Source organism: Abramis brama (genome assembly GCF_963993115.1).
Source record: "Abramis brama genome assembly, chromosome: 1".
Taxonomy (NCBI): domain Eukaryota; kingdom Metazoa; phylum Chordata; class Actinopteri; order Cypriniformes; family Leuciscidae; genus Abramis; species Abramis brama.
The window spans coordinates 6,497,073-6,510,489 of record NC_139963.1 but is presented as its reverse complement, the minus strand read 5'-3'; the positions used below and the strand labels follow the sequence as shown (position 1 = coordinate 6,510,489).

General features: G+C 37.6%; 2 protein-coding genes and 1 long non-coding RNA gene across 4 annotated transcripts in view; 1 reads left to right on the top strand and 2 right to left on the bottom strand.

Annotated features, from left to right (window-relative positions):
* The window catches only part of LOC311079655 (NACHT, LRR and PYD domains-containing protein 3-like), a 49,952-nt gene extending 49,455 nt beyond the window's left edge, over positions 1–497 (top strand). The window contains 1 exon segment of the mRNA XM_084109270.1: positions 1–497. This exon segment is cut by the window's left edge and continues 490 nt beyond it. Within this exon segment, the coding sequence (XP_083965396.1) occupies positions 1–67 (67 nt within the window). The 3' untranslated portion in view covers positions 68–497.
* The window catches only part of LOC311079881 (uncharacterized protein), a 518,544-nt gene that overhangs the window by 475,775 nt on the left and 29,352 nt on the right, over positions 1–13,417 (bottom strand). The gene's annotated exons all lie outside the window — the stretch shown is intronic.
* LOC311080011 lies at positions 2,618–13,324 on the bottom strand. 2 transcript variants are annotated; one of them, XR_014605496.1, is made up of 5 exons: positions 12,906–13,324; positions 12,287–12,402; positions 10,286–10,442; positions 3,646–4,071; positions 2,618–3,086 (listed from the first exon to the last, which is right to left on the bottom strand). It is a non-coding gene; the product is annotated as an uncharacterized lncRNA (long non-coding RNA). The 2 variants fall into 2 exon arrangements; XR_014605495.1 differs by having other exon boundaries at positions 12,287–13,324.

Sequence of the window (13,417 nt, the reverse complement as noted above, 5' to 3'; positions counted from 1 at the left end):
TGGATTTAGACTTTATAATGTTAACTCTTCAGTGTCTCTGTGTCACATTAAACAACACACACTCTGACTGACACACACACACACACTGTAAAAGAAAACAAAGAAAATGTGGAACCATTTAACACATTTTAATTTTTATCAGAAGTGTGTAATTACATAAACACACACACTCACTAAATTGCCATTTCTCCAGTTGTGTAACTGATTGTGTGTGTTACTGCATTATCAGCGTTATTGATATTCACACACTTTATTTGTGCACAATGTGTTATTAAAATCCTTCAGATGATCTGATTAAAACTGCTGGATCTCACAGGATTATTATAATCAATAATGTGAGATGAATAACACATCATCTATATAATCATAGACTGTAAAATGAACATTAATCTACTGTCACCTCCAGTATTTCACTGTTAATTCACATGTTTTATTACAGTTTAATCATGTTATTGTAGTTTATGGTCAATAAACGCTTGTTCCTGTTTCAGTCTGAACATGTTTCTTCAGTTGTTGATCTTTGACTGTTATTTTCATTCATGATAAACGTTTGTCACCCTGAGTTTCACTGTTTTTACACGTTTGCTTTTTAATGTCCAGTTTTGACTGAATCACTTTATGAATCTTCATCAAAAGAGAGTTTGGACTGAATCTAATACAGAAGAACTGTTGAACAGGAAAGTAAATGAGTCTGGGACAAATAATCAAAGTCAAAGTAAAAAAACACTTTATTTTAATGTGTAATTATATATTTAAGTACTGAGTAATATTAAGCACATGTACGTACTATAGGGTTAGGGTTCATTTATAGTTATTACTATAGTAAATACATGTAACGTGTAACAATGACACTGTAAAATAGTGTTACCAACAAAAACATGTGAAAACAAAACATGAATCAAGTGTTTATAAATGTACGCAGTATTCGTGTTTGTTTCATATAGTTTTAGAAAACTTTTATATTATTTTCTAAAAGTTTAAAAACTGTAATGTGGTTTACGTAAAAAGAATATAGTACATATTGTCCTTAAACACTTTTATATGTGAGACTACATCTGAATTATGTTAAAAATATTGCAATTATAATTTTAAATCAGAAAAAAAAAATGCTCATTATGTTTATATTTTTCCAACAGTCGTTATTACATCAGGATTAAGACAACATGAATATATGATGAATCTCTCTCTCTCCCTCGCTCTCTCGCTCTCTCTCTCTCTCTCTCTCTCTGAATTTTCTGGACCTTTATTAATGTTGAATGGACTACATGATTTAAAACTATATGAAGTGAAAGGGAAACAGTTATATAAATGTTTTGTCAAGGTTTTAAATCAATCAATCAATCAATCAATCAATCAATCAATCTCTCTCTCTCTCTCTCTCTCTCTCTCTCTCTCTCTCTCTCTCTCTCTCTCTCTCTCTCAATTTTATTTCAAATGAGCTTTATTAGCATGACTGTGTAACACAATGTTGCCAAAGCATCAACATATATATGATATGCTGTACTATCATCTTCTCCCAGTAAGAAGAACATTTTCTCAGTGTCACTCAGTTCAGAGAACGATGGAATCAAGGTTTCAAATCTGGGCAGAAAGATTTCTCTTATACTGGAGTATTTAGAGCAGAAGAGCAGAAAGTGTTCCTCATCCTCGATGTGCTGTAGATCTCACACACACACACACACACACTCATCCTCGATGTGCTGTAGATCACAGTGTCTACAGATCCTCTGCTCTCTCTCTGTCCACACACACACACACACACACACACACACACACACACACACACACTCATCCTCGATGTGCTGTAGATCACAGTGTCTACAGATCCTCTGCTCTCTCTGTCCACACACACACACACACACACACTCATCCTCGATGTGCTGTAGATCAGTGTCTACAGATCCTCTGCTCTCTCTCTGTCCACACACACACACACACACACACATCCTCGATGTGCTGTAGATCTCACACACACACACACCCCCTCGATGTGCTGTAGATCACAGTGTCTACAGATCCTCTGCTCTCTCTGTCCACACACACACACACACACACACACACACACACACACTCATCCTCGATGTGCTGTAGATCACAGTGTCTACAGATCCTCTGCTCTCTCTGTCCACACACACACACACACACACACACACACACACACTCATCCTCGATGTGCTGTAGATCACAGTGTCTACAGATCCTCTGCTCTCTCTCTGTCCACACACACACACACACACACACACACACAACTTGTTTTTCTACCATTAGGGGGACCACCGTTTTTTGCCCACTTGTGGGGTCCACCACTTCCAGTGGTTCTACAGACTTGTAAAAAATCAAGCAAGATAACAAAAAATTCCTAATAAGAAATATCACTTCAATATACCAAAATTCAAACAAAATTGTTTGCACATGCGTTTTTGTGTCACTTGTGGGGCCCGGATCTAACATTTAGGAGTTGTGGGGTCCACTTTCACAGATACACACACATTTCTAATCTTTATATCTTAGAAGGGACCAAAATCACTATCTGTTAAACATCAACTACTTCCATTATTTGCCCTTGATTACCATATAAACTTTTTATATTATAATGTATATCCTCTAAATTAATCTGCACACGTCTATATTGGCAAGGCAAGTTTATTTATATAGCATAGAAGTGCTTTACATAGAAGAAATTAAAATAATAATAGAATAAAGAAATAAGAATTAAAACTGTTTAGAAAAATTAAATACAGTACAGTACAAACAGTCGGACGAACAGCGGCACAGTGCTCATTCAGTAAATGCACAGCTAAACAGAAGTGTTTTGAGTCTGGATTTGAATGAGTAAGTCTGTTTGACGCACCCACCGCTAGCCTAGCTTAGCACATAGACTGGATGTAAATGGCTACAGCTAGCATACTAATCCCAGTAAGTGACAAAACACCAACATTTTCCTATTTACATGTTGTGATTTGTATAGTCACAGTGTGTACGAATAGCAAGGTCATAAGATCCACATCTTTGTTGGAGTCATGATAGGAAGAGTGATCTGTTAGGGATGTTTTGGTCTCTATAACAGAAGTCTGTTGCTTTGGCTCCTGGAAATCAGACAAAAAACAACAGAAACCAAAGGTAACAAAAGTTAGCTCATGTGAAAACAGTTTCTCATCTAGCACAGCTGAAATATAAGAGCATACATTTGTCTTTTCTAGAGGTAACAGCAAGTGTCACAGCAACAAATAAGATGTTGCAATGCATTACATCCAAAATACTCATTCTGAACATGCAGCAGCTTGATCAGTGTTGAATTACACCTGCAATTACACTAGTTTAAATATTGACAGGTGTTGTCCCAATGATGTAAAATCACTAAGAGTGAGATCCATACGTCAGGGCCCCATAAGGCCTAGACTGGAAATGTGTGTGTGTGTGGGGGGGCCCCATAAGGCCTAGACTGGAAATGTGTGTGTGTGTGGGGGGGCCCCATAAGGCCTAGACTGGAAATGTGTGTGTGTGAGCTTAACTGTGAATTCATTCATTTGAGGGAAGGGCCCCATAAGGCCTAGACTGGAAACGTGTGTGTGTGAGCGCTTGACATGCAGCATGAGGGCAAGACTAGAATAGATTGTGATGACAGAGTCGACATTACTCGTTTACCTGCGTGACGACAGCATCTTTGTTGGAGTCATGATAGGAAGAGTGATCTGTTAGGGATATTCTGGAAATCAGACAAAAAGTTCTAAGAAACAGATCATGCATATGAGATCACATAGCTATGCATAGATAATCAGGTTAATATACGATTTATAATGAACTACAAATTGTAGAAAACAGATGTAGCTGTGCTATTCAGCACTTTAAAATCAGTATAGCTAATACAAGCAACTCACCTTTTTACGCCACGGCCATTGTGAATCACCATAGTTGTATTCGATTTCACTTCCTATTTCAATTTTCTTCACAGCAAATAGACACAAATGTGGCGTGTCGTTTACTATGATTTTTTTCATGGTGCAGTTTGGAGATTTGTGGTTGTCATTAATCAATCTTCCAAGAGAACAGTCTTCTTTGGATGCATTAATACTAAAATAAATAAGAAAACCACCCTTTAATTGTTTAACTACAATACCAAATTTCACCACCCATGTTGTATGGGCCGTTTGGACGACGACGCACATGCATTATATAATTGCATTGCATATAATGTGTGCTGGTCAACTAGTCTAATATTAAGAAACCCCTAGAACACAGTAAATAAAGATAAAAACATAGGAACATTGTGTACAATTAAGCTAATTAATTTATTTTCCAATATCCAAATATGATACTAAATAGCACAGGGAAAAGAGCTTCTATTAGTGACGCGCTTTCTTTGCATTTGAACATTGCACATTTTAAACAGGACACGCATTAGTTGAATAAATGTTAGCCAATACAAACATATTTATAGAAAACCGTTGACAATGAATAGACAGGAGTCCAATAATAGCATAACGAATCACTTATTCTAAAAATAATATGAAGTATAAGTTCCAAATCCGACATATAATGAGGGTTGTGTTAACAGTAAAACGTCCGTCATTTTACGAATTTTAAAAGCAGGGATGGATAATACAAAATGCTTTTTGATAGGAAAAAAAAACAAGCAAGAACAAAATTTAAACTTAGCCCGTCAATTTTCATTTTACAATGACCTTCTCTCTCTGTGTGGGCGCGTCCGTGTTTGTGAGAGAGCTCGAGCAGCACTGATATGGTACTTTTTAATCCATAAGTAGCGAACACGCAAGTTTTCATACAAAATAAATAGCATAATTAGGTACTTTAGTTGTAATTAACACAATAACGTAACACATGTTTCTCAACACTGACAATGAATGAATAAATAAACGCTTGTTTCTCCAGACTCGCGCTTATCAGTAGGCTAACGTTAATCCACAAAGCACAGCAATTTCATAATCACTAAGCCATAGCGATTTCAAGATAGTTCAGCATTACTTGAGCATGTTATTGTTTGATGAGTATTTTAAGATAATCCATGCAATCTGTGTGATCATCGAATCCATAAGATTAAGTTAACTCAATCAACTTTCCACATCGAGCCCAGGCCGTTTACCTTCAGAATCAGGAGTCAGAAGTACTGTGCTGTCCTCGCTTATGACATCAGTCAGACGGCGGCCGCGGGAGTGGAAGGGGGATCGAGCGGGAATCTTTATTGGTGTCGATTTTTAGTCTCTCTTTAATGATAGGCCTTACGCATCTGTCAATCATCCCCGCTTGCTATTTGGGGAATGAACCCAGCGCTATGATTGGTTGAACTCTTCTTTTGCATTAGCTTGATTTGAGGACAGCGCGTGCACAGAGGCGTCACCAGGTTTTTGCCATAGCAGTGTTTCCCACACATAGACTAATTCGTGGCGGTGCGCCACAGAATAAACACCGGCTGCCCACATATTGCGTTTCGTTATAAAAAAAATGTTTTACGCAATTTAAAACACACAGCGTACATTCATTCAGCTGCATTTCCTTTCCCTGCACTCCCTCCGTCTCTCTGTCACTCACGCGTCTCTCTCACAGGCAATTTTTTGTCTCGCCAAAGCCTTATTTGATTGGTGAGTGATGTACATGACTGCTGCGCTTGCGATAGGCGCATATACTGAAAGAACGAGCAGATATGGCGTTCCGATCGGCTCTTTAATATGACTTTGCTACATGCACTAGTCTCAATGAACGTGACGTCTGCGTCTGCCGAACGTGACGTCTGCGTCTGCCGAACGTCTCGTCTGCGTCTGCCACATCACTCGTTCGTGTGCCGAACGTGACGTCTGCGTCTGCCGAACGTCTCGTCTGCGTCTGCCACATTGACGTCTGCGTCTGCCATAGTCTGCTGCAAGGGCGGTTTCCAGCACATTCCACACACTCATTCTTTATTATTTTTTCCCACTGATCTTCAGTTGTATTTTATTAGCAATTAAGTGATTTTACCTTGCTTATGTATAGCTTTTATTCCAAATAGTAAATATGAATTTACACAAATGTTCATGTTTACACAATGTTCATGTTCATGTTAAAATATTTGTTTGCCATTGTTTCTTGTCAACATATCCTGATATTCATTCATGTGCTGTAACTAAAAGAGATAATCGATCAGTTCATGTCCTGCTTGGACAGTATAGAGTCATAAAACGGTGTGTATATTTATTATTTGAATTTCTTAAACATTTCCAAAACTGTAAAAGGTTAGGTTATATTAAAATAAAACATTCATAAATTATTTCATGATAAAAATTAGCCTACTGAACTCATTTATAGTTAGGTATAAACGCAAATAACAATAATTCATTATTAATATCAGGCTAGTCTAGGCTACATATTTAGAAGACGCTTTTATCCTAAATGGGAACAAAGCAATTCGTCAAATGTCAGTCATAATATAAGATTATCACATATAAACACAAGATTTTGACGCATATCCAAGTGTTTGTGCGAAGTGTGAGCGCGCTTGCTGCATGCCACGGAGGCACGGGCGCGAACACTTTCCTGTCAACAGTGGGAACAACTTAAAATAGCCTGTAATAGCTGTAAACTCACAATAACAAGAAAACATTGTGCCTTTGTAAAATAAAAGAAAACAATCAGCCGCATGATCTCCGTGAACTGGAGCGCGCCTCAAAAATGAACTGAAACAGTGTAGGCCCTGCTGTCTCACAGTCAGACTTGAGGAATATACATAGCTTGAAATGGCTACTTTTAAATGAACAAGTTCAAATCGAAAGTGTCTGATTATGTAATCCGTAAAGGTTAATTTCTCTCTAAGGCGCATCCGCAGCGGAGATGGAGATGTTTGCAGACACGGATTTTAAAAAAACACTTTAAACAATTAAAATGCCTCTTTATTTTTTCAGACACATTTATTATAATTAGCCTACTTTTGCTGGTGCTTTGCAGCAAGATTTATGCGTGCGCTTGAGCTATATAGCCTACCATGCATGCACCCAGTATTTAATTAATATAAACGTGCGATTAGTCGACTAATTGCTTAAATAAATGACTACTAGTTGACTACAAAAATCTTTAGTCTATGGCAACTCTAATCAATACATTTATTTGACATTTTTTACTTATTATTTATTGGATAGTAATTATCCAGTTATTTACATTACATTAGTTGAGTTAACATATATAGCCTAATTAGTAAATGAACAATAAAAAGAGATTAAATTAATATGCTAACCATGTATTTCTGCATTGCTTGTTCCTACACGAAAAGGACTGTTTTAAAGGTGACAATCCTTTATACGTGAAGATTATACTGTATCTTGAAGATTGTTGTATTGTATCTTCTGTTATAAAGATGAAGATTGACATTTCGTTAATTAAAAATAATAAGCACATAATATTGAAAAAAAAAGTTATGTTCTGTTATGTGTTTTGACTACTTTTTGTATTTTGTATAATTTTATCTCTAGATAACGAAGTATGAGTATGAATATGAATATGAATATGAATATATATATATATATAACTTTTTTAAAGGGCCTAATTTTTCCTGGACCTGCTACAATTGAGAATCACTTTAAGCATGCACGCTAAGACAATTTGAAGTATTCCACTTAATACACAATAAAACATATACAATAATGAACAACGTACCGCTTGCTGTTCTAGTGAGGACGGGCCGAAAAAAAATATTCCTCCAATTTATACCCACCCCACCACATACACCACAATTCTCTCTCTACACAACTTTAATAGTTGTGAATGCATTGCTGTACTATTTACTACATCTCACAATCCATAGTATATTGTTTATACAATTGTTATTTCCCTGTCGACTGGTAATATAACGGATTGCACTTTATGGACTTTTTATTGCACTTATATTGTAGGATTCTCTGATGTTATTTCGTTGTTATTTATAACAATGACAAAAAATAAAGAAAAAATAAAGAACAAACAATATTTACAAGACGCTTTTATCGAAAAAAGGAACAAAGCAATTCGTCATATGTCAGTCATAATACAGGTTAGACAATAATAATACAGGGTTTTATTTGATTATCACAAATAAACACAAGATTTTGACGCATATCCAATGGTTTGCGGAGTGGAGCGCGCACCGCGTGGCGCGGAGGCGCAGGCGCGAACACTTGTATTTTCCTATCAACAGTGGAAACAACTTAAAATGCTCATAATATATGGTCATATAGAAAATAATAATACATAATTCGCAACTACTTTTATTTGAGTAATCTCACAATAACAAGAAAACGTTTTGATTTCGTAAAATAAAAGAAAACAATCAGGCGCGCTTTCATGATCTCCGTGAACTGGAGCGCGTCTCAAAAATGAACTGAAACAAAATAAAGCTTGAAATGTCCAATTTTAAACGAACAAATTCGAATCGAAAGCAAATACTGTCTGATAATCCGCATGAACGGTGCATTTCTATCTAAAGGCGCATCAGCTTTACAGCGGAGATGGAGATGTTTGCAGCCGCGACACTGATTTAGAAAATACTAGTTTATTAGTAAAAGACACATTTATTATCATTAGCCTATAAACCACCTATAAATCAGCTCTCTGTATGGTTCCAGAGATGGCTCTTCTCATTCAGCACTGCGGGAAAATAATTTGGCCTTAGAAAACCAGTAAAATCTAAAAATTTAAAATCTATAGTAAAATCTATTAATTTGTGAATATTTTAAATGTTTAATAAAGGGGCAAAACGTCATAAACAAAAAGTCAAATAATAGTTTACAAACTATTTTTTTTTTAAAAGTTTACAGTCTTTTTTTTCTCACCACAGGTGACTTATATATAAAAAATAGTAGCCTATTTTTCAATTCTATTCTTCTATTTAAAGGATCTAAACAGTGGTTGCGCGTTTTCTAGTTTACCAAAGTGCTGTAGCCTAGGCCTTTTAAAACTATAAAAAATTAAAAACACAATAACAACCCCAACAATAAGCTATAAAAATGCAATAGCCTATATCAAGTTTGTTTCTTCATATTTCTATCTTTGTGGGGGCATTTGGCCCTCAAAATGTGGGTTAAACAACACACACACAAACACACACATAATATCCTATATATAAATCACAGACGCAGACGTCACGTTATAAGACAGACGCAAGTGTCACGTTCATTGAGACGAGTGCATGTTGCACAGTCATATTAAAGAACCGATCGCAACCGCTGGCACACTGCACTGAGCTGTGTTGAGTAGAGTGTTAAATACGTGTTAAATACGTGTTAGAGAAAAAAATAATTAATAACTTCACTGCCACACGTGCATGACGCGTGACGTCTGACTCGACACTTCACTGCCACGCGTGATTTACGTGACGTCAGCGTGACGTCTGCGTGACGTCTGCGTCTTAAAATGAATGGAATAAATAGCAGAAAAAAAAAAAAAATAAGACGTTGAGTGAGACGTTCATTGAGACGAGTGCATGTAGCAAAGTCATATTAAAGAGCCGATCGGAACGCCATAAGCAGAGAGAGAGTCCCGGTCGCGCTCGCGCTCCCTCACCGTCTTCAAACTGTCTTGAAAAAAAAAAACCTTTTACGTTGCCTTATCTTCTCTGAAAAGCGTTCCGCATATTCAGCTGACATAAACACTTTAAATAAACAAAACAAAACCTACCCAATGATGAAATGTTCTCTGTGTTGACAAATCTTGTGCGATGTCCTAACTGTCGGGATAATCACACGCGTTGTACAAATCCGCTAATGGCACGTCCGATTCGCGAACTAATGACTTCTTTGAACCGATTCAACCAAAACAAATTTTTACTGTTTGCGGTAAATGCAGTTGGGTTGTCGAGGTCAAAACTCTAAATAAGATGTGAATCAAATAAACTTACTATAAATAATGTTGTCATTTTTTTACTCTAACACGTGAAGGTGTGAATCATTTTTGATTAATATTTAATATAATAAGTTCTGTTTAACAGATTATTAACACAGATTATTACCATCCCCACCCCACCCACCACAAATGAATTTAAAATCTGTGGGAAACACTGCATAGACAGTATATAAACGTTTTTTTGTGTAGTTTAGAGTGACAAATCGTACCAGCGTACTTTAAAGTCAAAATGCGTATCTTCTATGCAAAATGCGTACAGGTTGGCAGGTCTGCTTATCATTGGAATTAACTGCTGCTGTCCACCAGCCATGTGCGATTAAAAGATTAGTCCTGCTGTTGTTCATTCATCAGCTACTCAATGTGTGTTGCATATCTTCATAGAATTTTCAACATCTCTACAAAACATGTAGCGTGTTTCCATGCTCACCAACAGTGACGCTTCTGCCACTCAAATTCGAACAGAAATGTGCTCTGTAACTCAGTGTAGTCTCTCGCCCGGCATTCTTCTGCTGAAATGAGTTCACCCCTGTACTCCAAAACAAAAGCTCCGGCTTCCACAGGCTGGGTAGCAAACACTCCTCTCCCTATGAGGACAAACCATTAAAAATACATTTAACTGGAAGAAAAATGTGTTGTCTTAACCCTTCACATACAGATGTGGTATAACCATGTCAAAATGATATTAAATAATCAGGGTATTTGCAGGAATCATCACTTCCAATGTAATACTTTTTAATACCATTTTTAAGACATTTCCAAAACATTTAAGACCTGCACATCACTTTAAACTGAAGCAGGTGCTTGAGCGCTGACAGAAGACTTCAGTACACACGCTTCGAGTGTGTGCGCACAGAGGGCTGCCCGTCATGGTTCATTGCAATTTAGCATTTAAATAACATAGCATTTATGTACACAAATACATATTAATAAATTACATTTTGATGTTTGAAAGCATTTTATTACAGTCTATGTTTGAAAGTCTCTAGGTTTACACTGGCACGCGCATGCCCAGTGTTGGTTAAAGGTCACGTGATCCGCGTTTTCAGTTTTAATGTGGACGAAGATCAATTGACCCTTCGCTAAGCCACGCCCGAAAACGGCCACAGGCCAATCGTGGCTTAGCAACCGTAACTAGGCGCGGGAGGTCTGGCAAGCTTTCGAGCGAGAGGGAAATATGCCGCGTTGTGCGTATGGATTGTGCAAATCTGATACCCGGTATCCTAAAAGTTTGGACGGGGTGGTGGATTTTGTTCCCTTCCCGAAACCTAAAACCCAAGGGGAGAAATGCCGGACGTCATCTTCAACAATGCGTTTTTAACAATGTAGATTGTTCCAAAGCAGCTTTACATTGATAATAGGAAATTAAAAGTAAAGTGTTTTGGCTTTATAGCAGCTCTAGAATAAAGTTATTGTCCAGCTCGTGGATCAAGCAGGCAGGATGGAGGCTCACTGACATAACTTAATGTTACTTAAAAATATAGTTCAGCATTTTGTTAATCGACGGCCAAACTAGTAACGTTACCCCAATCCGATCGCGACTCTCCCGGTGTTAGTTCTAGTAAAAGTAAAAGGTAACGTTAGTTAGTAAAAGGAGGGAACATCAGGGGGCTTGCCGGAGATCTCCAGGGAAAAGGTTGGTATGTAAACTTAATCAGTTCATAACAGTAATCACTATGTGACCCACGACGTGTGAGCAGTAACGTTAGCCTGGCGCACTACAAATATAAGCGGGAGAATGTTATCATTGCAAAGTGGTCAGGCTAATGTCTTGTGTTTATTCCACAATACATATGGATAAGCTGTTTGATTTATAAATATTAGAATATTTTCACATTTCACTTACCCTGCTGTGCATGCACAGAGCTGTTCCTCAATGTGTGTGTTTCACATTTGAATGGTCAGTGTATGAGGCGGCTGCTGCTTGTGCTGGGACGTTATAGACTTTAGCTTCAATTTTGATGAAATTATTCTCTAATCGTTTGCATATTATGTCGTGGATATAGCCCTCGAATGCATACTGCAGTCTTGCTCTCTCATATTTTCACCTGTTCGCCAAAAATGACTAATTATCTCCTTAGGAATGTCTGAAACCAGTGCATACATACTGTAATAGACGTGCCAGGCGCAAAAGCTTGACAGGCGTAGCAACAGTAACTAAGGAGGGCGGGGCTTAGCGAAGGGTCAATTCTAATACGCAGCTAAAACACTGGTGTGGACGGAGATCGAATTCGTTTTAATTCTCCGTTTCTAAACTAAAACGCAGTAGTGTGGATGGGGCCTATGATTTAGGTTATTAAAACACAATGTGGACACTTTTACCAAACCAATGCTAATTTATCATTTTGCAACTACAAAGACATGGAATATCATGTAAGCATATGCAAACAATCAGTACTAAGAAATTAATGTGTAATATGCTGACCCATACCTTTGTTACTATCGATAAATCGCTCCATAAACCCAGGTTTGTCGCTCAAAGACAGAATGTGTGTCCTGGCATCATCAACAGGCCTTACCCTCGTCTTCCTTTTCAACATTATGGTGCTGAAAATAATTACACATACACAATAAAAATAAATGAAATTAGCATGGGGAAAAAACTAAATGTAGCTTGCACAGGTCAGACAACAGATATAACACAGAAATGATAGTAAAGCTAACTTAGATCTATTCAGCCATATTGTAAATACTGTAAGATAGATCAATAAACAGATAGTCTGTCAGCTGCACGCGATCTGCCATCATGTCTGATCAATTAAAACATGAGGTAAAAAAAAGTCTGAAATCGTTGTCAAACCAATACATTAGTGGATTTTTGCAAAACTATAAAGAAAACGGAGTCGAATTATCATGTAATGCAATAAAATGCTTCTTACGCAGCCACCATTATAAGCTATCGATCTATCACGCATCACTTCTCATAACATTATCAGCTATGATCTGAATAAAATGCTAACGTTACATCATTAACTATCATTTAGTTGCGCTACGAAATTGAGTAAGAATTGAAACAAATATCATGTACAAAGTCAAATAACTTCACCTACCTGCTTCTCACATGAAGAGTGCTGTGCCGCTTGTTCAGAGTCGAAGGAGCGCGTGGAACTTCCGGTTTAAAATGCCGTCCGTGACCGTATCCGTGGGCTTTTAGCAGCTAATGTTAGCCATCTGATTAAAACCTTCCTTCATTAAAGCTATGGTCTACGATTTCAAAGATTGTTCATTATTAATTACCTTGTTTAGATGCTGGTTATCGTTCTACAGTACAATCCTAACAATATGAAGAGAAAAAAGAATGAAAAAAATCCATTCACTCTATTGGGTGTACACCCGCAGAGAAATTGACCAATGTAAGATGTCCGGCCGGACAGCTTACATTGGTTAACTGCTCTCATCCAATCCCTGCTCCACTCGCGTCTCCACCCACCGCACCCCACCCCGCCCCCTCCTGCGACATGAAATTTTGCGCGAAAGTAGGCAGCATCAACTCAGCAATGGAGAAAACCCAGCAAACAGACAGCAGCAAGCGGCCCCTGCTCGCCCCAACAGTCAAGGTTGG